At 44.1% G+C, this 27,716-nt stretch overlaps 1 protein-coding gene across 1 annotated transcript in view; it reads left to right on the top strand.

Moving 5' to 3' along the window:
• Positions 1 to 245: 245 nt before the first annotated feature.
• The window catches only part of LOC129550050 (exonuclease 1-like), a 37,394-nt gene continuing 9,923 nt past the window's right edge, over positions 246 to 27,716 (top strand). The window contains exons 1-5 of the mRNA XM_088829719.1: positions 246 to 1,366; positions 15,491 to 15,742; positions 15,857 to 16,014; positions 16,156 to 16,297; positions 16,713 to 16,789. Of these exons, the coding sequence (XP_088685845.1) occupies positions 326 to 1,366; positions 15,491 to 15,742; positions 15,857 to 16,014; positions 16,156 to 16,297; positions 16,713 to 16,789 (1,670 nt within the window). The 5' untranslated portion in view covers positions 246 to 325. The remainder of the gene's footprint in view (positions 1,367 to 15,490; positions 15,743 to 15,856; positions 16,015 to 16,155; positions 16,298 to 16,712; positions 16,790 to 27,716) is intronic.

Genomic DNA, 27,716 nt, shown 5'->3' with positions numbered 1-27,716 from the left:
GAGGGACCTCCCCGGGAAGCAAGCGGAGCCGGCTGTACGGAGCACGCGGTGGATCCGGGCTGGTCCCCGCCCCTGCCCTGGGGATCCCGGGTCTTAGGGGCAGAAGAGGAGGATCTGGCCAAAGGAACGTGTCTTCTGGAAAGGGCGTGTGGGCCCCCCTTCCAGTCCGTGAGAGAGGGGATGGAGCGATGACGCTGTGCTGTCAGTACTACCTGGTGCCGCCGGCGGTCCCCTGAGGACGCTTTGTGCCGAAAACCCCCGACCCCCTCCATTGTTTCATTGTGCTAAAAAGGAAACATTTAGGAGAAACTTTTAACTTGGCCCTATGAGGATACACGGATTGCTGCAATTTATCAAAGAAGCTTCTGAACCCATCCACATGAGGAAGTATAAAGGGCAGGTGGTAGCTGTGGATACATATTGCTGGCTTCACAAAGGAGCTGTTCCTTGTGCAGAAAAGCTAGCCAAAGGTGAACCTACTGAGAAGTATGTAGGATTTTGTATTAAATTTGTAAATATGTTACTATCTCATGGGATCAAGCCTATCCTGGTATTTGATGGATGTACTTTACCTTCTAAAAAGGAAGAGGAAAAGTCTAGAAGAGAAAGACGACAAGCCAATCTCCTTAAGGGAAAGCAGCTTCTTCGTGAAGGGAAGGTCTCAGAAGCCAGAGAATGTTTCACACGTTCTATCAATATCACACATATTATGGCCCACAACGTAATTAAAGCTGCTCGGTCTCAGGGAGTAGATTGTCTTGTGGCTCCATATGAAGCAGATGCGCAGCTGGCCTATCTTAACAAGGCTGGCATTGTACAAGCTGTAATTACGGAGGACTCTGATCTCCTCGCTTTTGGCTGTAAAAAGGTTATTTTAAAAATGGACCAGTTTGGAAATGGACTAGAAGTTGATCAGGCTCGTCTGGGAATGTGCAAACAGCTTGGGGATGTATTCACAGAAGAGAAGTTCCGTTATATGTGCATTCTTTCAGGCTGTGACTATCTTTCATCACTGCGTGGGATTGGATTAGCCAAGGCCTGCAAACTACTAAGACTAGCCAACAATCCAGATATTTTAAAGGTCATCAGGAAAATTGGACATTATCTCAAGATGAACATAACAGTACCAGAAGATTACATCAAAGGATTTATTCGGGCCAACAATACCTTCCTCTATCAGCTAGTTTTTGATCCCATCAAAAGGAAGCTCATCCCTCTGAATGCCTATGAAAATGACGTTGATCCCAAAACACTAAGCTATGCTGGGCAGTATGTTGATGATTCTATAGCTCTTCATATAGCACTTGGGAATAAAGATATAAATACTCTCAAGCAGATCGATGACTATAATCCAGACACTGCCATGGTAACATATTAAAGACTTCTTTATAAAAGCAAAAAAAAATAATAAAAAATAAAATGCTTCTGATTTTGATTTTCCAATATTTTGTTGAGGATTTTTGCTTCTGTACTCACAAGGACTGTTAATGTGTAGTTTTCTTTTCTTAGGGTGTCTGTGTCTGTTTTGATAGGAGGGTAATATTGGCTTCAGAGAATGACTTTGAAAGTGTTCCCTCTTCTTCCATTTTTTTGGAAGAATTTGCAAAGGATTGGTGCTAATTCTTCTTCAAACAGCAGAACTCAAAAATGAAGCCACTTGGTTCTGGTCTTATCTTTGTAAGAAGTTTTTTGATTACTGATTTGATCTCTTCACTTGTTGGGGTCTATTCAGATTTTCTATTTCTTCTTGAGTCAATTTTTAAACATTTGTGTATTCTTAGGAATTTTCCATTCCATTTATGTTATCTAATTTTTTGGCATGCAATTGTTCATAGAATTCTCTTATAATGTTTTCTATTTCTGTAAGATTAGTAGTAATGTCTCCTCTTTCACTCCTGATTTTAGTCATTTGAGTCTTCTCTTTTTCTTGGTAACCTACTGAGAGAATTGTTAATTTCTATGATCTTTTAAAATAACCGCTTTCAGTTTCACTGATTTTTCTCAGTTATCCTACTGATTTTTGATATTGATATTTTATCAAATAGTCTTATTAGTTCATAGCATTTGTCTGTAGACTCTCTTACATTTACTACAAAGATGATCCTGTATTCTGAAATGAGGAAAATTTGGCATCCTCATGGTTCAATCTAGTACCATATTGATTACAAATAGTCACATTCCTGACTTTAAAGAGAATGCTTCTTTAATTTCAATATTAAATGTGATGTTAGCTATGAATAGATACCCTTTATTAAGGAGTAGCAATTTCCTTTCATTCCAGATTGATCGGCTAAAATGCTTTATCTTAAATCAATATTTAATTTTATCAGATGTTTCAAGATACATTCAGTTGCTCGTAAGAGTTTTTCCTTTACTCTATTAAAAATGAATTAATTTACGTAGATTTTCCCAAATGTTAAAAATTATAACTCTCCTTGAATAAGCTTGACTTATATGAATTTGGCTTACTAAAAATTTATTTAGGATCCTCTACACTTGTGTTTATGGATTTGGAGGGCCTCTACCTTTATTCCCCATATATCTTGTGGTTTGTTGTTGGTTTCTTTCTGTCTTTCCTTCCTTCCTTTGGTTCTCTCTCTTCCTTGTTTTCTTTCTCCTTCTTTCTTTCCTTCCTTCCTTCCTATTTCCTTTCCTTCCTTCCTTCCTTACTTTCTTTTCTGGTAAGAGTGGTTCTATAATACAGAGATATCCTGTTCCTCCATGTTATGGTAGAATTTGGTATAAAACCACCTGAAGCTGATGGTTTATGTGTTTTAGGGCAGAGCATGCTGGATTTTTGTTAAAGATTCACCAATTCAATTATATCTTCCTGGCCAATTACTTAATCATTAAAATCATTGTCATGCCTCATTTAGTGCTTTTTGCTTTAAATTCTACGGTAGTTATTACACCAGGCTTGTTTCGGCTGCTGCTGCTAAGTCACTTCAGTCGTGTCTGACTCTGTGCGACCCCATAGACGGCAGCCCACCAGGCTCCCCTGTCCCTGGGATTCTCCAGGCAAGAACACTGGAGTGGATTGCCATTTCCTTCTCCATTGTTTTGTTTTTTTTTTTTTTTTTCCAGCTGGATTTATTTATTTATTTTTTTTTTTAAAAAAAGAATTTTATTAAAAAAGCACAAATGCAAAGAAATGAACAGAGGAAAATTTATGCGTCGAACCTGGACTGGTCACTTATGATAATATACATGCTACAATTCCATTCTCTCCAATCATTCCACCTTCACCCTCTCCCACAGAGTCCCAAAGACTGTTCTAAATGCCTATGTTTCTTTTGCAGTCTCTTATACAGGGTTCAGGTTACCATTTTTCTAAATTCCATATATATGCGTTAATATACGGTATTGATGTTCTTCTTTCTGGCTTACTTCACTCTGTATAATTGGCTCCAATTTCATCCACCTCATTAAAACTGATTCAAATGCATTCTTTTTGATGGCTGAGAAATACTCCATTGTGTATATGTACCAAAGCTTTCTTATCCATTCATCTGCAGATGGACATCTAGGTTGCTTCCATGTCCTGGCTATTATAAACAGTGCTGCAATGAACATTGGAGTACATGTGTCTCTTTCAATTCTGGTTTCCTCGGTGTGTATGCCCAGGAGTGCGATCGCTGGATCATATGGCAGTTCTATTTCCAGTTTTCTGAGGAATCTCCACACTGTTCTCCATAGTGGCTGTACTAGTTTGCATTCCCACCAACAGTGTAAGAGGGTTCCCTTCTCTCCACACCCTCTCCAGCACTTATTGCATGTAGACTTTTGGATAGCAGCCATTCTGACTGGTGTGAAATGGTATCTCATTGTGGTTTTGATTTGCATTTCTCTGATGATGAGGGATGTTGAGCATTTTTTCATGTGTTTATTAGCCATCTTTATGTCTTCTTTGGAGAAATGTCTGTTTAGTTCTTTGGCCCATTTTTTGATTGGGTCACTTAGTTTTCTGGAATTAAGCTGCAGGAGCTGCTTGTATAATTTGGAGATTAATCCTTTATCAGTTGCTTCATTTGCTATTATTGTCTTCCATTCTGAAGGTTGTCTTCTCACCTTGCTTAGAGTTTCCTTTGCTGTGCAGAAGCTTTTGATTTTAATTAGGTCCCATTTGTTTATTTTTGCTTTTATTTCCAATATTCTGGGAGGTGGGTCTTGGAGGATCCTGCTGTGATTTATGTCGGAGAGTGTTTTGCCTACGTTCTCCTCTAGGAGTTTTATAGTTTCTGGTCTTACATTTAGATCTTTAATCCATTTTGAGTTTATTTTGGTGTATGGTGTTAGGAAGTGTTCTAGTTTCATTCTTTTACAAGTGGCTGACCAGTTTTCCCAGCACCACTTGTTAAAGAGACTGTCTTTTCTCCATTTTATATTCTTGCCTCCTTTGTCGAAGATAAGGTGTCCATAGGAGCGTGGGTTTATATCTGGGCTTTCTATTTTGTTCCATTGATCTATATTTCTGTCTTTATGCCAGTACCATACTGTCTTGATGACTGTGGCTTTGTAATAGAGCCTGAAGTCCGGCAGGTTAATTCCCCCAGTTCCATTCTTCTTCCTCAAGATTGCTTTGGCTATTCGAGGTTTTTTGTATTTCCATTGCCATTTCCTTCTCCATTGTTTTGGTTAGTATTGTCCAAATATACTTTTTCTTAACTCTTGATGTTCAAAGTTTCTATATCCTTGTGATTATGAATGTCTCATAATTTGATTATAGCTGGAATTTTTAGAAGCTGTCTGAAAGTTTCTGTCTCTTAATAGGAGGATATAATAGGAAGATATAATACATTTATTGTGGTTAAAAATATTAAAATTACTTCTACCATCTTATTTATTGTTTTTGATTCATCTTGGATTTTTTCTTCTTCTTTTCTTTTTCTAACTTTCTACTGATCAATCTAATTTTCTTCATTCTTTCTTTTCCCTCCACTAGTTTGGAAGTTAAACTTATCATTTCTATAATTTAAGGTGTTTTCTTAACATACCTGATTTAGCACAATACAAAGTTAATAAATAAGATATACTGAAATAAAACAAGAAATTTGAGCTCTTAAACTCTATAAGCACCCTCCTGTTTTTCATGTGGTCTGTATGATACTTATTTTTCATAATTTCTTGAGCTATTCTCATATTTTGGTCCCACCCATTTGAAATTAGAAATTTTTATTGTTATATTTTATATGTAATGTTGGATTTATGAACACACTTTCTAATTTCTTTTTCTTTTTGGCTGCCATGAGGCAGGCAGGATCTTAGTTTCCTGACCAGGGATCAAACCTGTGCACCATGAAATGAAAGCTCACAGGCTTAACCACTGAAAGTCTTAACCAAGGAAGTCCTCATACTTTCTAATTCCTATTGTCATTATTACAACTTTCATCTCATTCCTTCTTTTGACCCTCAATAGTTTCATTATCAAAGCCCATCCTTCGACTTCCCTGGTGGTTCAGTAGTAGAGACTACTTCTGCCAATTCCAGGACACAGGTTCGATCCATGGTCTGAGAAGACACCACATGCCTCAGGGCCCCACAGCTACTAAGCCGGTGTTCTATAGCCCACGGACCATATCAAGAAAAGCCACTGCAATGAGAAGTCCATGCACCCGAGCTAGAGAGTAGCCCCTGCTTGCTGCAACTAGAGAAAGCCCACACACAGAAACAAGGACATAGCACAGCCCAAAGTCAAAAAACAAAAGAGCCCATCCTTTTGTGGCTCTTGTAATGAAGAAAGTCTATTAAGCTCTATAGTTTCAGGTTCTTTAAAATATTCTTTATTTCAAATTTACTCTTGAATAATTGTTTAGTTGCGTATTGATTTCTAGATGACATTTATTTTTCTCCAGCACTTTGAAAATGTCATTTTGACCTCAATTATAAGCACTAGTTAAAAATACTAACAATTCACACACTGTTGTTTATTATTAATGTGTCTTTCATCTTTAATTACCCTTACGATTTTCTTTTTGTGTTTGATGTTCTATGGGCTTACAATTAAGTGTCTCTGTGTGAATTTATTTTTTATTTATTATTCTCAGGACTTGGGGATTCTTTAACTTGAAGAGTCATATTTTTTGTTGTTGTTTTTAAAATCAATTCTGGAACAGTCTTAGCTATTGTCCCTCTAATATTGTTTCTCTTTCTCTATTTTCTTCTCCTGGAATAGCTAATAGAAATACTTTAGGCTTTCTCATTTATTCATTCTTACCCCTTAATATTTCTTTCCTATTTTGTATCAATTTATTCCTCGGCTAAATTCAAAATAATTTCTTTCACTATCATTCGGTTCACTAATTCTCTCTCTCCAGCACAAACTAATCTGCTGCTTAATCTATCCATTAAAGAAGTTTCATTTATTCAAATTCTGTTTCTCTGTAATATATTTCTTCATTTAAAAAATGATTGCCCACCCTTTCAGCATGGTTTCTATTCCTTCTTTTTAAGACCTTAAAAACTGTATATTTTTACACCTCATTTTATATTTTAATTTTTTAAAGCTTACCGATTGTCCCACTATCTTTGAATGCGGTGACTGGCTTATTACACTTGGCATAATGTCCTCAAGGTTTATCCATGTTACAGCGTGTGTCAGAATTTTCTTCATTTTTAAGGCTGACTAATATTCCATTGATGTATATGCCACATTTTTTATTCATTCATGTATTGAAGGATACTTAGGCTGCTCCATTGGTAGCTCAGACAGTAAAGAATCTACCTGCAATGTGGGAGACCCGGGTTCGACACCTGAGTCAGGAAGATTCCCCTGTAGGAGGGAATGGCTACCCACTCCAGTATTCTTGCCTGGACAATCCCATGGGCAGAGGCTATAGTCCATGGAGTATCAAAGAGATGGACAGGACTGAGCAGCTAATACTTTGGGTTGCTTCTACCTCTTGGCTTTTATGAGTAATGCTGCCATAAACATGGGCATATCAGTATATAATCACTTCCTTTTCAATTAAAAAATAAACACCTGGTCTTGCACAGTTTTCCACACTTGGGGAAAATGATTAATTTTTCATTCTTTACAGTGTCTCTGTGGTACTTTTAGAATTGCCCAGATTAGCTGAACCATCAAATTATAACATATATTTATTAATATATTTATAATTCTCCATTATTGGATTTGAATGTCCCACAGGTAAGTATAATCTACATTTTAGAACTGCCTTTCAAAGGACCAGTGTTCATTGCCAATGTTATATTCATTTTCTCTTTATAGAATAATGGTCTGTCATCTTTAGATATGATGCCATCCCACTAAGTGTTGGGTTAATCCTTGAAATTAAATTTTCACTCTTTTGGGATCTGGGAAGTGTTGAGAAATACTTGCTACTCATTTGGGATGAACACTGAGAGAGCCTAGTTCACTGTGACGCCCACCGTGTGTGTACAGCTGAGATAACTGTGTTTGTTGCACTTGTTCTCTGATTCCGCATTTGAGATGTGTGGTTTCTGTCATGGAACGGGGGCCTTCTTAGTTACCAACAGCAGGTGAGCCTCTCAGATGCTGAAATCTAATTTCATTAGCTTACAAGGTAGAAAAGCTTCATTCTGAAATGTTAACCCACCTAGAAACTCAGTAACACCTTCAGAATGCCTGACCTTTCCATAATCTTTTTTTTTTTCCCCACCACGGAATGTGGCACTTCTGGACCAGGGTTTGAACCTGCATCCCCCGCGCCCCCTCCAGCAGAGGAAGTGCTGAGTCTTAACACTTGGGCTGCCAGGAGAGTCCGCCCATAATATTTTGACTTTTGGGCTAAGATTTGTATGGTGGCTCAGATGGCAAAGAACCTGCCTGCAGTGCAGAAGACCCGGGTTTGATCCCTGGGTCAAGAAGATCCCCTGGAGTAGGGAAAGGCTACCCACTCCAGTATTCTTGCCTGGAGAAGTCTATGAGCAGAAAAGCCTGGCAGGTTACAATCCATGGAGCTGAAAAGAGTTGGACACGACTGAGCGACTAACACAGACGCAGACACACACACAGACACACACACACACACACAAACACACTAAGGTTGCAAATTCCAAGGAATAAATGGATGAGGACGTTGAGGAAACTAGCAGTACCCAAGGTTATCTTTATTCGGCTAGAGGTGATGGAACTCAACTCAGCTGAGCTTCCAATCTGTCCTCCGGTTAAAATTTACTCTAAAGAAGAATTTTTATCCAAAGCAAAGATGTATATTTCCTATGAAGAGGGAATGTCTAAAAGTCATGTTGTAGATGGAACCATCACTAATCAGCTGTGTGGTTCCTGGCAAGTTACTTAAACAGAGGTTCAACAAAACTAGAGAACAGAATACCTAATCTAAGAGGGTTATTGTGATAATTAAATATTGCAATATTTAAGTTTGTTTTTTATTAATAGCTATTCTAAAGGAGATCAATCCTGGGTGTTCATTGGAAGGACTGATGCTGAAGCTGAAACTCCAATACTTTGGCCACCTCATGCGATGAGTTGACTCACTGGAAGAGTCTGATGCTAGGAGGGATTGGGGGTGGGAGGAGACAGGGACGACAGAGAATGAGATGATTGGATGGCATCACCGACTTGATGGACATGAGTTTGAGTGAACTCCCGGAGTTGGTGATGGACAGGGAGGCCTGGTGTGCTGTGATTCATGGGGTCGCAAAGAGTCGGACACGACTCAGCAACTGAACTTAACTGAACTGAATTTTAAATTTATGTAAAATATTAAATGTGAGAGCACTAAAAATTGTGAGTTCAGTTCAGTTCAGTCGCTCAGTTGTGTCCGACTCTCCGCGACCCCATGAATCACAGCACGCCAGACCTCCCTGTCCATCACCAACGCCCGGAGCTCACTCAAACTCATGTCCACAGAGTCAGTGATGCCATCCAGCCATCTCATTCTCGGTCGTCCCCTTCTCCTCCTGCCCCCAACCTTTCCCATCATCAGAGTCTTTTCCAGTGAGTCAACTCTTCGCATGAGGTGGCCAAAGTATTGCAGTTTCAGCTTTAGCATCAGTCCTTCCAATGAACACCCAGGATTGATCTCCTTTAGAATGGACTGGTTGGATCTCCTTGCAGTATAAAGGACTCTCAAGAGTCTTCTCCAACACCACAGTTCAAAAGCATCGATTCTTCGGCGATCAGCTTTCTTCACAGTCCAACTCTCACATCCATACATGACCATGGGAAAAACCATTGCCTTGACTAGACAGACCTTTGTTGGCAAAGTAATGTCTCTGCTTTTTAATATACTATCAAGGTTGGTCATAACTTTGCTTCCAAGGAGCAAGCGTCTTTTAATTTCATGGCTGCAATCAGCATCTGCAGTGATTTTGGAGCCCAAAAAAATAAAGTCTGACACTGTTTCCACTGTTTTTCCATCTATTTCCCATGAAGTGATGGGACCAGATGCCATGATCTTTGTTTTCTGAATGTTGAGCTTCAAGCCAACCTTTTCACTCTCCTCTTTCACTTTCATCAAGAGGCTTTTGAGTTCCTCTTCACTTTCTGCCATAAGGGTAGTGTCATCTGCATATCTGAGGTTATTGATAGTTCTCCCAGCAATCTTGATTCCAGCTTCTGCTTCTTCCAGCCCAGCGTTCCTCATGATGTACTCTCCATATAAGTTAAATAAGCAAGGTGACAATATACAACCTTGACGTACTCCTTTTCCTATTTGGAACCAGTCTGTTCCATGTACAGTTCTGACTGTTGCTTCCTGACCTGCATACAGGTTTCTCAAGAGGCAGGTCAGGTGGTCTGGGATTCCCATCTCTTTCAGAATGTTCCACAGTTTATTGTGATCCACACAGTCAAAGGCTTTGGCATAGTCAATGAAGCAGAAATAGATGTTTTTCTGAAACTCTCTTGCTTTCTCCATGATCCAGCGGACGTTGGCAATTTGATCTCTGGTGCCTCTGCCTTTTCTAAAACCTGCTTGAACATCTGGGAGTTCACGGTTCACATACTGCTGAAGCCTGGCTTGGAGAATTTTGAGCATGACTTTACCAGCGTGTGAGATGAGTGCAATTGTGCGGTAGTTTGAGCATTCTTTGGCATTGCCTTTCTTTGGGATTGGAATGAAGACTGACCTCTTTCAGTCCTGTGGCCACTGCTGAGTTTTCCAAATCTGCTGGCATATTGAGTGCAGCACTTTCACAGCATCATCTTTCAAGACTTGAAATAGCTCAACTGGAATTCCATCACCTCCACTAGCTTTGTTAGTAGTGATGCTTTCTAAGGCCCACTTGACTTCACATTCCAAGATGTCTGGCTCTAGGTCAGTGATCACGTTATCATGACTATCTTGGTTGTGAAGATCTTTTTTGTACAGTTCTTCTGTGTATTCTTGCCACCTCTTCTTAATATCTTCTGCTTCTGTTAGGTCCATACCATTTCTGTCCTTTATCGAGCCCATCTTTGCATGAAATGTTCCCTTGGAATCTCTAATTTTCTTGAAGAGGTCTCTTGTTTTTCCTATTCTGTTGTTTTCCTCTATTTCTTTGCACTGATCACTGAGGAAGTCTTTCTTATCTCTCCTTGCTATTCTTTGGAACTCTGCATTCAGACGCTTATATCTTTCCTTTTCTCCTTTGCTTTTCGCTTCTCTTCGTTTCACAGCTATTTGTAAGGCCTCCTCAGACAGCCATTTCGCTCTTTTGCATTTCTTTTCCATGGGGATGGTCTTGGTCCCTGTCTCCTGTACAATGTCACGAACCTCTGTCCAGAGTTCATCAGGCACTCTATCAATCAGATCGAGTCCCTTAAATCTATTTCTCACTTCCACTGTATAATCATAAGGGATTTGATTGAGGTCATATCTGAATGGTCTAGTGGTTTTCCCTACTTTCTTCGATTTAAGTCTGAACTTCGCAATAAGAAGTTCATGATCTGAGCCACAGTCAGCTCCTGGTCTTGTTTTTGCTAACTGTATAGCGTTTCTCCATCTTTGGTTGCAAAGAATATAATCAATCTGATTTCGGTGTTGACCATCTGGTGATGTCCATGTGTAGAGTCTTCTCTTGTGTTGTTGGAAGAGGGTGTTTGCTATGACCAGGGCATTCTCTTGGCAAAACTCTATTAGGCTTTGCCCTGCTTCATTCCGTGCTCCAAGGCCAAATTTGCCTGTTACTCCAGGTGTTTCTTGACTTCCTACTTTTGCATTCCAGTCCCCTATAATGAAAAGGACATCTTTTTTGGGTGTTCTAAAAGGTCTTGTAGGTCTTCATAGAACCGATTAACTTCGGCTTTTTCAGCATTACTGGTTGGGGCAGTGAAGTACAGCTTAAAATATAAGGAAAATGTAATTATCATCATCACTATTACTTCAGGTTTGGAAGGATGCATAGTCAAGAAGTAGATACTAGGAGCAGAACCAAGCTTACTGGGAAGGAGTATGAGACCAGTCTGCTGGGCTGATGACACATCTGAATCTACTAACAACCAAATGTCCAGTATCAGCACTTGAATGATAAGGTCAGACCCTCTTGTGGTCACCAAATAACCTGGGCAAACTCTGAAGTGACCTACAGAATCTGAGATCCAGTCTCCACACTTGTCCCAACTAGGCCCACCTGGAACAGTGCTAGATAAGTAACAGATCCCAAAGAAATGTCATCTATTCCTATATTTGTATCATATTACATTTTAATTATAGAAACTACATAGTCACACTTTAGATAATTTAGAAAAAATGATAAAAGAAAAAAAATTCTAAAGCCACCTACAGTCTCTTCACTTTAGCAGAAACTTTACCACACTTTGATGTACTCTGTTCCATATTTTCTGAATGTAGGAAGCCATGAGTTTAATCATAACCGTAAAGGCAGTTTTACATTCTACTTACTTCCCTCCTTAAAATTATATCATGAGCATTTTCTTTGCTTATGTTTCAACATTAGCATAGGTTTTTAGAATTCTAAAACATTCTATCCATTCTATAGACAACTGCCAGTCTCCCACTGTTGGATATCTATGTTCCTTCCATTTTTAAAAAATTACATAATGCTATAATGGACAATTTTATGCATTTAGATTACCTTATAGTTAAGATTATTTTATTAGAATTGATTCACAGAAAAATTCCTGATCCAAAGGGAATCAAGATGTTTATGGATCTTAATACAACTTGCGAAATTACCTTCCTATGAATTCAAGCAACTTAAAACCTCCAAAAGTTATTAGTGCTCATTTCACCTTACCCTCTCCAGCACTGGGAAGTAGATATCTTTATTTTTTGTTAACATTATATGTGAAAAATGGTATCCCATATTGTCATAATTTATATTTCTATTTTAGATAAAGCAGAAAAAAATTTCCCAACTATTGGTATATTCATTGTTTTTCCACTTTTGTACATTGTCTGTTTAATCCTCTTAACTGTTGAATAAATAATTTTAATGATGCATATAAGGGAGACAATTGGTTCTGTCCAGAAAAAAAGAGTACTGATAACTCAGGGTGAATTCAGTGATTTGACCTCTGTTTCTTCATCTATAAAACAAGCGGTTTCTACATATATACTACCATATGTAAAATAGATAGCCAATAGGCATTTACTGTATGACTCAGGAACTCAAACCAGGTCTCTGTAACAACGTAGAGGGATAGGAAGGGGTGGGAGGTGGGAAGGAGGTTCCAGAGGGAGAGGACATATGTATACCTATGACTGATTTGTGTTGATATATGGCAGAGACCAACGTGATATTGTAAAGCAATTATCGTTCAATTAAAATTAATAAATTTAATTAAGAAAACAAGAAGTTTCTAGAATCAACAGAGATACACCATGTGAAATGGTTGGTGAACTCTCAAGTGGTTTAGAAAAACAATGAATGGAACATTAATATTGTTACTCTAAATGCTTCGACAGCCTAGAGTTCTAAAATTCACAGAGAATGGCTCTAAGAAAAATATGCTGGGTGAAGGAACAAAATCAGGCCAGATGATGAGATGCTGGAGGACTCCACGTACTAACCAGCAACCTACCAGTTTCCCACCAAGACAGTGACGCAGAATCTATTCCGGCCCTCTTTTTCCTGAATAAGCTAGAAGTAATCCATATTGGGCAAGACTGGGAGTTGACCTAGTACAAAGTTACCTTTGCTTTCAACTAGAATTGCCTGGATAGTAAGTACATATAAATAAAAACTTCTTTCTCCTTTGGGGGGGAAAAGATAATTGATTCCCAATTGTTGCATATATTCAAAATGCACATTAAATGGTTGTCCCAATAAGTGTGGCTGTGTGAGAACGAATATGTGAGACTCGACTATATGGCTGTATTGTTGATGGTGGCGGGTTTTGTTCATTTGTTTGCAGATTAGTTGGTTGGTTGTATTCACAATTTTTTTTATAGTTATATTTAAACTGCCAATCAGAAAATGTAAAACATTGCTTAGGGGATGAGTGATAAAATTTTTTTCTTCTATTTTTCTCTATTTTTATTAATGAGATGTTATTCCTGCAATACGGAAATGCAAATAATGTCTTATGTAAACAAATCTCTAGGTGTTCAATGAAAAAGGTTTTTTAAATGTTTCCAAAAGCTGCATAATTGAAATGTGCAAATGGAAGGTGGGGAGAAAAGACAGCTTTACTAGCAGGAAATATCATGCTCTGTGTTATCTGACAGATGTCCAAGTGTCAGCCAAAGGTTGGACCTGCAGGGCAGGTAGTGAAGCAAAAATTTCAGCTTGAGTGAAGCCATTACCAGTTCCTGTCAGACATGGGGGTGGGAGCTGGGGACTAGGTGGGCAGAAAACTCATGACTTCAGGGCCTGACGGGTAACATTAACTGAGCAGGTCAGACACCTTGACTACAACCAGCTAAGAACCACCCAGTTTAGGCTCTCCCCAACCCTTGAGCCTCAGAAACATAGGACAATTGACTGTTATTTTAAGCTGCTAAATTTGAGGGTAATTTATTAGGCAGTAATAGATAACTAAATGGTTACTGACCAAATTGTACAGAATCATTCATGATAATAAGTGATAATAACTAAATCCGTTTTTTAAAAAGTGAGCAGGTGAGGTGGGGACAAAAATATTTCACTTTCCTCTCTACTGTTAAAAAAAAAAAGAAGAAGAAGATAACATTGGTGACACTGACAAGAAGAGGTGGGAACTTCTGGCCCAGTGGTTGGGTGTCTGCTTGCCAGTGCAGGGGAGTACTCCCTGGCCTGGGAGTATTCCACATGCCTCCGGGAAATTAAGCCGGTGCACCACACCTACAGAGTAGCCTGTGTGCAGCAGTGAAGACTCAGCACAGCCAAAATTATTTAATTAACTATGTTTTTTGTTTTTTTTTTTAAAGGAGAGATGGGCCTAGGCTGGATTGGATTTCAGCCCTTACTACAGGGTCAGTGTTTTTTCATGGCATGCACCATGCCAGCTCCCCTGTTCAAGAGACAGAAATCCCAGATTTCTGTATGAACCTTTTCAATCTTGAAGACAAGTACTTCACATTTTAAAAAATTCTGAGAGCCCAGTAAACACTTCTGTGCCCCCATTTGCCCCCCTGGCCACCAGTTTGCGAACCCTAGATCCGTGGCTGTTTTCTCGTGGGTTTGGTTGTTTTCCGGACCAATAAGGTAAGCTCGGAGCCTCGGTTTACCCGCATACACAGGCGGTGATTGGGGCAGATGGTTCCGTGCGGCCGCTGCCTGGGTGTGCTGGCTCGGGCACAGCGCATCCCCGAAGAGTGAATACGAAGGGTAAGCGTTTGCATATTTGAATTCAGGGAGAAGTAGTCCAGTACTCTTGCCTGGAGAATCCCATGGATGGAGGAGCCTGGTAGGCTGCAGTCTGTGGGGTCGCTAAGGGTCGGACACGACTGAGCGACTTCACTTTCACTTTTCACTTTCACACATTGGAGAAGGAAATGGCAACCCACTCCAGTGTTCTTGCCTGGAGAATCCCAGGGACGGGGGAGCCTGGTGGGCTGCCGTCTATGGGGTCACACAGAGTCGGACACGACTGGAGTGACTTAGCAGCAGCAGCAGCAGCAGTCTCTGTGTGTGGTGAGGTGACCCGGGTCTGATCTGCTCAGGCGCGGGCGATTTGGGGGAAGTGAAGCTATAGGAGATGCCCCTGTGGAAATGCAAGTTTCTGCGTTATCCCCCTTCCAGCGTATCCTGGGGGTTAGGCAGCCCTTCTGCTGTCCTCACCCGGGGCCAGGACAGAGAGGTACACCCGAGTCTAGCTCTAGTGCCTGTCCTGTTGGGGGAAAGTTGGCTTGGAACCCTCCTCTAGCATTCAGGCATACAGGGGCTTGGAATCCCGGAGCCCAGACGCGCTACAGAAGAGAGAAAAGGCGGCGAGCTGCTGGCCCGCGAACTCCGCGAGCTGTTGCCATGGCCACAGGGGACTTTTGATGTGAAGTGCGGGGACCAACCCCTCCTCCACTTCCCTTCTCCGCTCGCCTTCTGGATGACGTCATGGGCGTCCTCGGCGCTGACTGGCTGCCTGTAGGTCGGTCTCGCCTTTAAAGCAGCTGTTCTCCCCCAGCCCCCGCCGCTGCAGCGAAGGTGTCGGCACCGAGGGCACCCTGCCGGGACACTGAATCCGCCTCTCACCCGGTCGGAGCGGCCACTGCTCCGGACGGAACCGATTACCGAAGAGAGGCAAGTATTCAAGGATGCTTCACAGGTTTTCTTCCTTAAGCTCCAGCTCCCTCCCGAGTTCTCCCCACTCCTACCCGCATCCCCGCCCCCAGATCTGCAGCTCTTAGGGGAGAAGCGAGGAGCCGGCGGCGGGGTGGTGAGGGGATTTCTTCCAGAGAGGAGTGGGGAGCAGCGATCTTTCTTCCAGGCCGTGGCGACCCAAGCCAGGTAAAATCCCCACCGGGATCACCGGTCCAGTTCTCTGCCTCAGGGCAAGAGCGTGGGGTTGGAGGAACAGCAGAGCGGAACTGAGGTTCCCCAGGATGAGTCTGGGGCTGCCTTGGGGGGCCGAAAGGGGGCAACCGGGCTTGGCATCTGCCAAAGGTACCGCGGCTGCCGCCAGATTCACGAAGCGGGACGGGGAAGACGGTAAGAACGCTTGGAAAGCAGGAAGCGGCTCCTAAACCTGGCACCCCAGCGCTCCAAAGGGGGTGCTCGACCCGCTCGGAGCTGTGGGGGCGTTTAGTTCTCGTACCCACTCGCGGGGCGACGCTGAAACCCGGTCTGCAGTCTGTTTGGCTGGGCCCGGCGCCCCATCCGAGATGCGCAGCACCCCCAGACCCCGGAGTGCGCGGTCTCCGGCCACAACCTTCCCAAGCCCACCGTGGCCGCCGCTCGGTCTCCCACGCTCCTCGCTTTTCAGAATCCGGAAGCAAGCCGACTTGTTGCATGCAGAAAAGCGACGGGGTGAGGTGTTCCAGGCCTCTCCTCCCCGCCTTGCCGGCCTCCGCCCGCCACGAGATCTGAGAGCCAGGAGCCCCCGGGACCTTGCGTGGAGACGCCGAGAGCCTAGTGCCGAAAGAGAAAATGTGTAAGTGCTGGGAGGCCATCAGGTAATCATCCTACTGCAAATTGCCGCACTGTGATTGTGGCAAATCACCTTGCTAACCCGGGGAAGGAAAAGGAGAGGCGCGGGGGATTGAACCGGGCAGGGAGTCGGGTCTACTGCAAAAAGCGCATCCGGTGCAGACAAGTCCTAGTCTCGCCTTTTACCCTGGCGGCGGACGGAGCACCTGCACTTTAGGTCCCTACCTCGGAGTTAAAACGGGTCGGCCGATGGTCCCCAGAGCCCCTCCACAGCGAGTCCGGGACTTCAGCTTCAGCACCAGAGGGTGGACAGCGCCCTGCCGGTCTTCGCCCAAAGGTGGGTTCCCGCCGGTACTCTGCTTCCTAGCCCAGTTCACCAGATCCCTCGCGAGGGAGGCCAAGAGGCGAGACAGGGTTCACCGAGAAAAGGAGGGGAAGGGTTTCATCTGCCTTATTTTCAGGAGTTTAAGTATCACATTCTGGGAGGGCATTCTATCGTCCCTCCTCTAAAAGCATTTGGAATAACTTGGTGCCAAGCACAGGCAGGATGTCGAAGAGGAAAGATGCGCTCCTGTGAGTGGTGAGCTTAGGCACAAGTGGGACAGTGGTTTACCGGGGACTCCAGCACTGGTATCCTGTGGAAAGTCGCCACATCCAAGTCACATTCTCTCTACTGCGAACCCCTCTTCTCTCCCACTCTCCCCGAAGTCTCCATAGACCTTAACGCCGGTAAATGAAGAGAAAAGCGTGGGATGGTGGAAGAAGATATCGAGATATGGAGGCCAAGGTAAAAACCACATTTTGTCAGGGCTGCAACAACTTAGTGAAGATGAAATCTGTCCAAATGGCACGTTGAGGTCCGTTTAGCCAAAGGAGCACAGAGTGCCCTTTGTGTTAGGAGGTGAATGACTATTTTGCCAAGAAGGAAAAAAGCCACCCAGGGGAAGATGTTATCACAAAAGGGCTAACAGAGGTGGGGGAGGAAGAGAGAGGGACAGGACCCCCCAAATTAGAGTGTGGTTACCAGGCAACCAGCCCCAGCCTCTTGTTTCCATGGTTACAGTGAGTGGAGGGGCTTTGGCTATTGATTTATCTGTAAGCACCTTTATTCTTGAAAATATCTGCTTTGGTGCTCCTGCCTTCCCTGGTCTGGATGTGAGTCAGCCATTGCTTCCTCAAAATTCCTGGGGGTTAAGAGTAAATCCTGGAAGATAATTTTTTTTCTTTTAAATCAAGTTGCCTGGCGAAGCACCTCAGTCCTTCCTTTCCTCTCTCCCACCTCCTTCAGAAAGGTAATCATATCCTACCCTGTCCTTTCTCTGGGGTTTACTGGGGCTTTTCTTTTTCTCCTGTGATCCTTTAGACAGAAGGGCTCATCCCCTGCTACCCCAGCCCTGTGTGCTTTGCTTTTTTCCCTTTACATGAGAAAGACACATTTGGTCTTCATGAACTGGAGGGCGAGAGGAAACTGTCCTACAGTGTCTCCAGTAGAGAGAGGCTTTTTCCTCCTAAACATACCGTATTCTGGACAGGGTGAATTCTTGATCACCCCCCTCTTTTCACGTCTTCCCACAGACCACACAGGAAGCACAGGTGGTAAAAAATGGGACTCGCTTAGCAAAAGCCATTTGCATCACCAGCATCAGATTCCTCAAAATTCTATTTTCTTTCTCTTCAGCTCTGCCTTCATAATTAGGAAATGAAGCACTTAAAGCTTCTAATCTTCTGAGCTTTTCCTTTTCCCTGATTGAAAAACACTGATTCTGCTTTTCACCTATCAGACTAGTCTGCCTGCATTCATTAGCAGTATCCGGGTAGAAAATCACTTTACCCATAATTTCTCAAAGGCAGAGGTAACATTCTCAGGATGACTTAAGGGGAAATTGCCAGTAAGTTAACAGACAATCTGAGCTCTGTGCATTACTTTACTCAGAATACTTCTTAAGAGCCATGAACTTTCTTTTTCTACAACAAAACCTTGTTTTAAACTGAGCTATCACTTGACAACAGAGGAATAGAGGAACTCTCTCTTCTAGGCAGTAACTCATTTTTATCTTTGTTGCTCTGCATTACAGACACACATATCTTTTACTTTTCACCTTTTCTTTCACTCATTGCTAATGTAAAAAAAATTTTAAAAAGATCATTATAATTCCAGACTAAGTTGAACACCAAAATTATCCTCCATTGGCTGGCTAGATATAATTTTGGGGACATTTACATTAAAATGCTTTCCCCTCACACGTTACTATAGAAACTTCTTTTTCGTTCAGACCAGACAGCTGGTCTGCTTTTTGTACTTTTCTTCCCAAAGAAGTGCCTTCCTTTATGAATTCTCTGGGGCATCTATCATTGATCACATCAATAAGGTCCCATAGCAACAGTGGTTTTTTTTTTTTTAATTATTATTCCCTTTCTGCTCATTTTCTTTATGGACAAAGCGTCTACTTTCCTTTCAAGAAGAGAACTGAGATCTTACTGGCCAGAAGGGAAGAAGTGTTCTTTCATTGGTTGGTGTATGTTGCCTTGTCAACCAATCAGAGGATGCCATTTATCCTTTTCTGACTAGCTAAGTGAGCAGGGTACCCAGAATGATTGAATCTGTTTTAGTACCATCCAGTAGCAAAGGATGGAACTCAGAGTTCTGAGACCCAGGATGTGCTATTTGCTTTGGTCAATTCAGATTCATTTGACTTGCAAAGATGAATTTTGCTACCTAGTTATTTGTAGCTTACTCGAACACATCTGGATTACATATTATTCTTTTTAAAAATTTTTATTTATTTTATTTTTGGTTGAGCTGGGTCTTCATTGCTGCCTGGGCTTTCTCTAGTTGTGATGAGCAGAGGCCACTCTCTAGTTGCGATTTGGACGCAGCTCAGTATGTCGGCTTCTCTTGTTGCGGGGCATGGGCTCTAGAGCTCAGGCTTAGTTGCTCCACAGCACGCGGAATCTTCCCGGACTGAGGATCAAACCCCTGTTCCCTGCATTGGACAAGCAGATTCTTAACCACTGGACCATGAGGAAGTCCTGAATTACATTATTCTGTGAAGTTTTTTCATTTTAAAGTATATTACGATCATTCTTCCAAGTTCATGCAGATTATGAGTATCAGCACACCAATGGTCCAGGGATCTTTGTGATTTCCCTTAGAAGTATAGAATTGGTCCTCACCCTAAGGGATTTGGTGAATATTTGGGGAGTTGAGGTTGGGAAGCTAGAAGAGGAAAGAGCTTTGTTCCTTATGATGAACATATATCTCAGCATTTGGATTCATTCTGTCCAACTTTGATGTCCCTGGTAGTTTTATTTGTTTTTCTATTTTAATTCTTCACAGCTGTCTTCTGGCCTGCATTTTCAGTGATGAAAAGGTAGATAGATGGAAACAATGACCCTCTAATTTGGTGTAAGAGAAGACATAAATTTCCAGGAAGGCTGTGACAGGTATGTGGTAGAGATCCCTGGGACTGGAGATTACTCAAATCTCTCACAGTGCTAGAGTTGGGCAGGTCTTTTTTTTTTTTTCTTTCACCCTCTTCCAAATAGTCTTGCTTAGGGATGCTTACATTAGTCTCCACTTCTCAAAAAGGAAGGGCGTGTCAAAGTTCCTTCTCTTCCAAAACAGAAATCATCTGACAACAGCCTGAGAAACATTAATGTAAGTACAGAACCCATTGGCCAGTCTTTTCTTGTTCTTGGCTGGAGGGGATACTGGGAGTGGACAGAATCTCGACCATGATGGTGCTATCAAGAGCCACCTCCTTTAGCGACTCCATCTATGCCAGAGTCTGACTGGGGCAATGACGACCAAACTCTAAGCCCTTCAATAATAGGGGCTATGTCACGTATACCTTTGATTCCCTGGAGCTTAGTCACGATTAAAGTAGGGACTCAGCAAGTATTTGAACTGAATCCTACAGGCTAGTGTCAGGACAAGTCCCTCAACTTCATATTTATGACAATGGCAGCAGGAGCCTGCACCCTCCCCCGCCCCTCTCTTCCCATATTCCTTAGCTCCCTTCACAAAAAGATAAATGAAGACTCAGTTAATTGTTTCCATGGTTACGTGGAATGGCCACCCTGAGGATCCCTATCACCCCTCACCGTCTGAAGGAAAAAGAGAGGAGGGGTTTGGGGATCTTTGTCAAGGAGGAAACCATGGAAACAAGCGTTGCTAAGGGGATGGCTCTAAATTCAGAGGAAAGAAACTGAAAGTGGGGAGAGGGAGTTGATGGGCTCAAGGGCAGGTCAGTTTTTCAAGGTACATTCCTCTGAGGCTTCAGCAGCCTCTTTCACTTCTTGCATCTTCCCCCCAACCCAGACGGAGCCCAGAGTTTAAAGATTTTAGAAAACTGGGGTCACTGTCAGGTTCAAATCCATCTCCATTGGTCCTGCAAGGAAAAAGCCAATGACAGTGGATTTATTGTGTTCACAACTCATGATTATACTCTTATCTCTGAACTCTGCTTCACTGCTGATCAGTTTCATCTAATATGAGCCAGGCTCTTGCTAGGCTTTGGAAAATAATCATCAGCAAAATAGTCCCTGCTTGAATGGTGAGCTGATAGCAGGACAGTCCCTTGGTGGCTTTAGGGCCAGGATTTGCTCACATGCGCTGGACTGGACAGTGCTGCATAGCAGGACATGGCAGTGTCCAGGAGTCTCTCCAAACTCTCTTTGTAATACCTTTTAGCTTATCTGTTACTATCTGAAGTTTACCTGAGAGCTTGCTGGGAAAGGCCAGTTTTTCCTGAGAATACCTAGGGCTCTAGCCCCTCCAGTGAACCTTCACCTTAGTTAGCCTTGCCCTCTGATATTAGCACTCTTGTCTCTGAAACTGTACACCAAGGATAATGAACTAGTCCTCTCTCAACAGTGCTAAAGCGACTTAGGTTTTTTGTTTTTAAACTTTTTGGCTGCATTACTCAGCATGCAGGATCTTAGTTGCTCCATCAGAGATTGAAACTGCATCCTCCTCAGTGAAAGCTTGGAGTCTTAACCATCCTGGTGACTCAGAAGGTAAAGAATCTGCCTGCAATGCAGAAGACCTGGGAAGATGCCCTAGAGAAGGAAATGGCAACCCACTCCAGTATTCTTGCCTGGAGAATACCATGGACAGAGGAGCCTGGAGGGCTACAGTCCCTGGGGTCGGACATGACTTAGCGACTAAAACACACACACGGTTATTTTTTTTTTTTTACAAGAAGTTAACAGCAATAAATCCCTCTTTCTTCCTTGATGACTTAGCTGGGGTGGGGAGTCCTCAAGACCCTGCAGCTTGGAGTTGCAGAGTTAGCACCTTGCTGGGGAGTGGAGGGGCGGTCTTCGCCTCCTGGGGAGGGACACCCCTCTCCCCCTCTTATATCAGGCTGACTGCTGGAAGGGGCCGGGCCTCCCAGCTGGGTGCTGCTGGTCTCCTCCACATTGCCTCCTCTTCAGTTGCTCTGGGCCAGTCCTTCCCCACTCCGGGCAGAGAGAACCAGCCCAGAAATGGAGGGTTGGGCTACAGAAGAAGAGCCTGTAATTAAGAAGAGAAAGAATTAAAAGCAGCACCGAAAGGGAAGGGTAATTATCCTTCAGCTGCTGCAGAAATACAATTAGGGCCATGCTCTCGGAGCCACCAGGATATTGTGGCTTTGGCTAATTAAGAAGCGGATATCCCCTGCCAGGACAATTAGTGGCCTGCCTGGCCGGCCCTTTCCCTCCCCTCCATCCGGGTCCAGGCCTGGGGAAATGAAGCGGAGCCCAGCTGGGGGGATGGGGGGGCATGGGGTGGAGGTGGGGGAGCAGGACTAGAACCCCTTCTACCCTGTCCCCTGCACCGCTTCCCCTTTTTCCTCCCCTTTCTAGTCTGTGAGGCCCAGCACCCGTACTCCCACTTCATTCAGAGCTGTGGCTCTGTGGGTACAGAGGGGATAGCCACCCAAGGCCTTGACTATAGGCTTGGGTGGAGATGGGGGTTCCTGGTAGAGGCAGGTCACCATAACCTGCAGCTCTTCGTTTTTCCCTTCTCCATAATAACAGAGCTTTGTGATTACCCAAGCAAGGCTGAGAGATGAGCTGCCTGCTGCAACCCTTTAAAAACTACACTCCCCTATCATTATTAAGGAAGTATGCTCATTATAGAACATGGAGCCCTCCAAAGAAAAAGAAAATAGGGAAACAATCCCTACTCCCCACAACTGATTAGAGGCTCTGGAGAATTCTGGGGTGGGGGAGGGGACGGGTTTGGACACAAGCTGGTGTGGCTGCAGGGTCAGGCTGGCTGACGCCGGGAAGGGCCAACGTCGGGATGGGTCATGTGCGCTACTGCCATGGAGCAGCCAGCCCCATCTGGAAGACTAGTGATTTTGTTGTTGTCTCCTGCGCTCAACAACAAGTCCCAGTCTGCCGCATGGTGCTGGCCACCACAGCCGGGGAGGGGGCGGGGGCCGGGCACGCCCTTTGCGGCTGTCCTTCCGTTATGTTCTTTCTGTGCCTTCTCTGTCTCCTAGCAAGCGTCTCTGAAACTACCCTGAGCACCCCTCTGGGCGACATGCTTCAGGCAGACTCTTCCAGAAACAAGAACTGACTATATTGTGGGGCAAGGGGTGGCCAGGGTCTCCATCCTCCACAAGGGAGGATGACCTTGGTGCCTGCAGTCACCTGGAGGACACGCCTGGCCCTGGCCTGCCTGGACCTTGCCTTGCCTACCTAGGGGGAGAGAGTGGACCTGTGTGGACAGACCTTCTTCTCTACCCTGGAATCTGCCTCTGTGCTGCTGAGTCCGGATGCATCACCAGGGGAAAACTGAGGTGAGGACGCTCACGACTCCAACTGAGCCTGGACAGCAGTCCCCCACTATGGCAGAAGTAGTGGTTATCAAACCATTTCCCAGCCTGTGTCTATGTCTCTGTGGGTGGGGGGAGGTGTTGCCTTGCCCTGGGATGGTCGCCAAGCTCCAGTGATGATTCTCTCCATGAGGACAAATTTTTCAGCCAGCAAACTCAAACGTCCTCCTCAGTCCTTTCTATGATTGGAGGTAAAAGGAGAAGGGGGTGGCAGAGGATGAGATGGTTAGATAGCAGCACTGACTCAGTGGACATGAATTTGAGCTAACTCTGGGGGATAGTGAAGGACAGAGGAGCCTGGCATGCTGCAGTCCATAGGGTTGCAAAGAGTTGGACATGAGACTTAGTGACTGAGCAATAACAACAAAGTCCTTTCTAAATATATTCCCTGCCTCCTCTCCACCCTGGAGGAGGCATTCCTGGGATCCTTGGGTCAGAAAAGGGAAGTGTTGGTCAGCAGCCTTGGGAGGCAAAACGACTCTTGGAAAGTCTTTTTTTTTTTTTAGGAATACTAACACATCTTGCCTGTTTAATTGGTGGGTTGGAAGTTGTACTCCTTTCAGTTCAGTTCAGTCACTCAGTTGTGACCGACTCTTTGCGACCCCATGAATCACAGCACGCCAGGCCCCCCTGTCCATCACCAACTCCCGGAGTTCACTCAAACTCATGTCCATCGAGTTGGTTATGCCATCTAGCCATCTCATTCTCTGTCGTCCCCGTCTCCTCCTGCCCCCAATCCCTCCCAGCATCAGAGTCTTTTCCAGTGAGTCAACTGAGGTGGCCAAAATATTGGAGTTTCAGCTTTAGCATCAGTCCTTCCAATGAACACCCAGGATTGATCTCCTCTAGAAAGGTACTCCTTTCAGTTCAGTTCAGTTCAGTCGCTCAGTCATGTCTGACTCTTTACGACCCCATCAATCACAGCACGCCAGGCCTCCCTGTCCATCACCAACTCCCGGAGTTCACTCAAACTCATGTCCATCGAGTCAGTGATGCCATCCAGCCATCTCACTCTCTGTCGTCCCCTTCTCCTGCCCCCAATCCTTCCCAGCATCAGAGTCGGAACCCTAAAATTGCAACCACTGCTGAGCTCATGTTTGCCTTAGCCACATGTCAGCTGTGTAACTTTTGGCTAGGCACTTGACCTCTCTGAACCAATTAGACATTCACGTCCATCTAGTGGTTGCTGTGGTCACTGTCTCCGCTCCTTTGAACTGGCTCTCCTAGTGCCCATTTCCTGCTTCTTAAATTCTCTTTATTCCAATCCTGCCTGAAGCAGGTGGGCAGACAGTCCTATTAGAAATCTCATTCACACTTGGGAAGGCTGCAAATTGTTGTCACTCAGCAGGTGCATGTCCTTCACTGGAGGAAAGGGGGCTGGACTGGGTAGAAGCGGGCAGAAGTGGAGAACTGGGAGAGAGGGGGATCAAATCTCTCCCAGGCAGTCTTCAGTATCCAGGGCTGCTGTGGAGACAGATGGGAAGAGATCCTGCTTCTGAAACAAACATCTGGCAAGGTGGGTCGTGGATGATTTGAGAGATGGACAAGAGTGTTGCTGTTGCTACGGGGCAAGGTGCAAAACAGAGGGAGCGAGGCATTTCCTAGGCGGGTGGGTAGGGATGCCTGCCTTCCAAGTTAGACACACCCCACCTCCAATCCTGGATACATCGCTTAGTAGCTGTGTGACTTTGAGGCTTCAAAGAGATGTTGTGTGACTTAACATCTCTGAGCCTCAGATGCCTTAATTATAAAATGGAACTGATCATATCCACCTTGCTAAGTTATGATAATTAATCAAGAGAGGTGTCATAATATATAACGGCACATGTAAATACTCAACAATAGTCTCTTTGCCTCTTTTTTCACAATTTTTCTCTTCTGGTATCTGAGGGTACCCACAGGTCCCTTTCCTTGAACTAGGAACAAATGAGATACACCATGTATTGAAGGTATAAGTCGCATCTGACTCTGTGACCCCATGGACTGTAACCCGCCAGGCCTCTCTGTCTGTGGGATTTCCCAGGCAAGAATACTGGAGTGGGTTGCCATTTCCTTCTCCAGGGTATCTTCCCAACCCAGGGATCCCATTCAAATGTTTATCCTTCCCCCCAGATCAGTATTTTGCCCAATTTAGGAGGCTTAGTATATATCTAAAGAATGACTATAGACCAAGTCTCCCACCTCCCCTTCCCCTTCCCTCATTTTCCCATTTTAAAAATGGAGAAACCAAGACGGGTTGTCTGACTTACCTCTAAGTTATTCAGAAAAACAGACAGCTTATTACTTCTTAAGGTAATACTTAATACTTAAGCTTATTACTTCTTAAGGTTTCTAGGAGTCTCAGAACACAAAATGGTTCTTGATCCAAGGATCAGGTATCTAGGGTCCCTTACCTTAACTGCTTAAGCATCAGTCCTTCCAATGAACACCCAGGATTGATCTCCTTTAGAATGGACTGGTTGGATCTCCTTGCAGTCCAAGGGACTCTCAAGAGTCTTCTCCAGCACCACAGTTTAAAAGCATCAATTCTTCGGCGATCAGCTTTCTTCACAGTCCAACTCTCACATCCATACATGACCACTGGAAGAGTTGGTGATGGATAGGGAGGCCTGGCGTGCTGTGATTCACGGGGTCGCCAAGAGTCGGACACGACTGAGCGACTGAACTGAACCTTAACTGCATCGCCCGGGTGTTTTGTAGGTAGCAGTCCGATGTGCGCGCGCGTTTCCAAGGATGAGCAGGGAGGCAGCGCCCTCTTCTGGTCCCTTCAGGTATCTGCGCTTTGGCGCCCATTCTCAGTCTTGGCTGCTAACTAGAACCTAGATTTAAAAAATCTCCAAAGTTCAGTTCACATTGTGGGCTAGTCACATCGGAATCTCGGGGTGTCACCCGAGTGTCAACATTTTTTAAAACTCCGCAGGCAATTCCAATGTTCAGCCAAAACTGAGGAATAATTACAGATGAATTTTGTAAATGAAGAAAATGTAGTCGAGAATGGAAAAACTAATGGTGGAGAATAAAATTCCCCTGGATCAAACCTTGCCAGTTTTCTATTAAAAATCAGTCGTGTGTGGCTTCCCTGGGGACTGAGTGGTAAAGAATCCGCCTGCCAATGCAGGAGACAGAGGTTCAATCCCCGATTCTGGAAGATCCCACATGCCATGGAACAACTAAGGCCCTGGGCCACAACTACTGAGCCTGTGCTCTAGAGCCCAAGAGCCGCAGCTACTGAAGCCCGAAAACCCTAGAGCCTGTGCTCCCCACGAAGGAAGCCACTGCAACAAGAGGCCTGCTCATTTCAGCCAGAGAGTAGCCCCCACCTGCTGCAAGTAGAGGAAAGCCCTCCCAGCAGCAAAGACGCAGCACTGCCAAAGGTAAATAAATAAATGAAAAATCAGTCATGTGAGACTTGACATGGTTCTAAAAATAGTGGAAAATCTCAGGAGTTCGGGGTGAGATAGGAGATAAATGGGCTCCAGGTTGGGAAATTCCGAATCAGCCAGCCTCCTCTTTTCATTTCCTGAGATAGGTGGGCTCCAGGGGAGGAATTTACAATCAGCTCCCTGTTTGCTCTCAGCAATGAAATTAGCAGCAGAAACAGGGTAAATAGCCAGTCCTTGACTCTTGTAAACACCTCAAGGGAATACTCGTGGCAAGGACAAAGAGAGGCAAGAACTCTGAGTAAAGGATAGAGGAAATACTACACATGGGCAGAAAGGTTCCTTGGAGTCAAAAGTCGAGGATAAATCCAGGCCATCATGAGTCTTGCTCCTCCCAGAAGCCTTCACTTTGAGATCCATCTTAGTGAGGTGTGTGCGCGTACCCCAGGGGAGGGTCCTGAGCCACATTAGCCAGAGCGGGGCGGCCTGAGGGAAGACAAAGGCCCAGAAAACTGTCCCCTTATTTATTTATGAAGGATTCAGACTTCAAAGGTGTGGCTGTCTCTCTGAGCTCACCCAGGTATCTTTCCACACATACTTTTCTTTTCAATAAACTTTTTACTTTACTCTTTACCTTCTGTCTCCTCGCCTGAATTCGTTCTTGAGTAGACAGGCAAGACTAGGGAACTTAGCCCTAACTGCTGGCTCCTGTGGTCCAGTGGTTAGGACTCCCCATCTGGAAAACAGACCTTGCTTCCAGTTACCACTTGCTGCCGCTTACTGCTGCCTGCGTCTGAAATCAGGGGAAGATATAAAGGTACTACAGTTGTTTTGGTGACAAGCTGTGTCCAGATAGGTCCAAAGTCACTGTTGGATCAAAAATGCTAGTAGAGCAGGAGTGTGCTTGAATAGGATGAGTAAGTTACTTACACTGGCTCCCAGAGTTGTGCCAGCTTCATAGCCTCTAACACATTGGATTTTAAACTTAAGGATGCATCAGGAAGCTGTTAATCAGGTTGTTAAAACACAGACTGCCTGGGCCCCACCCAACCCT

Source organism: Moschus berezovskii, chromosome 21 (assembly GCF_049115385.1).
Source record: "Moschus berezovskii isolate FMDL1 chromosome 21, NW_MosBer_1.0, whole genome shotgun sequence".
NCBI lineage: Eukaryota > Metazoa > Chordata > Mammalia > Artiodactyla > Moschidae > Moschus > Moschus berezovskii.
This window is presented reverse-complemented; position numbering and strand designations above follow the sequence as displayed.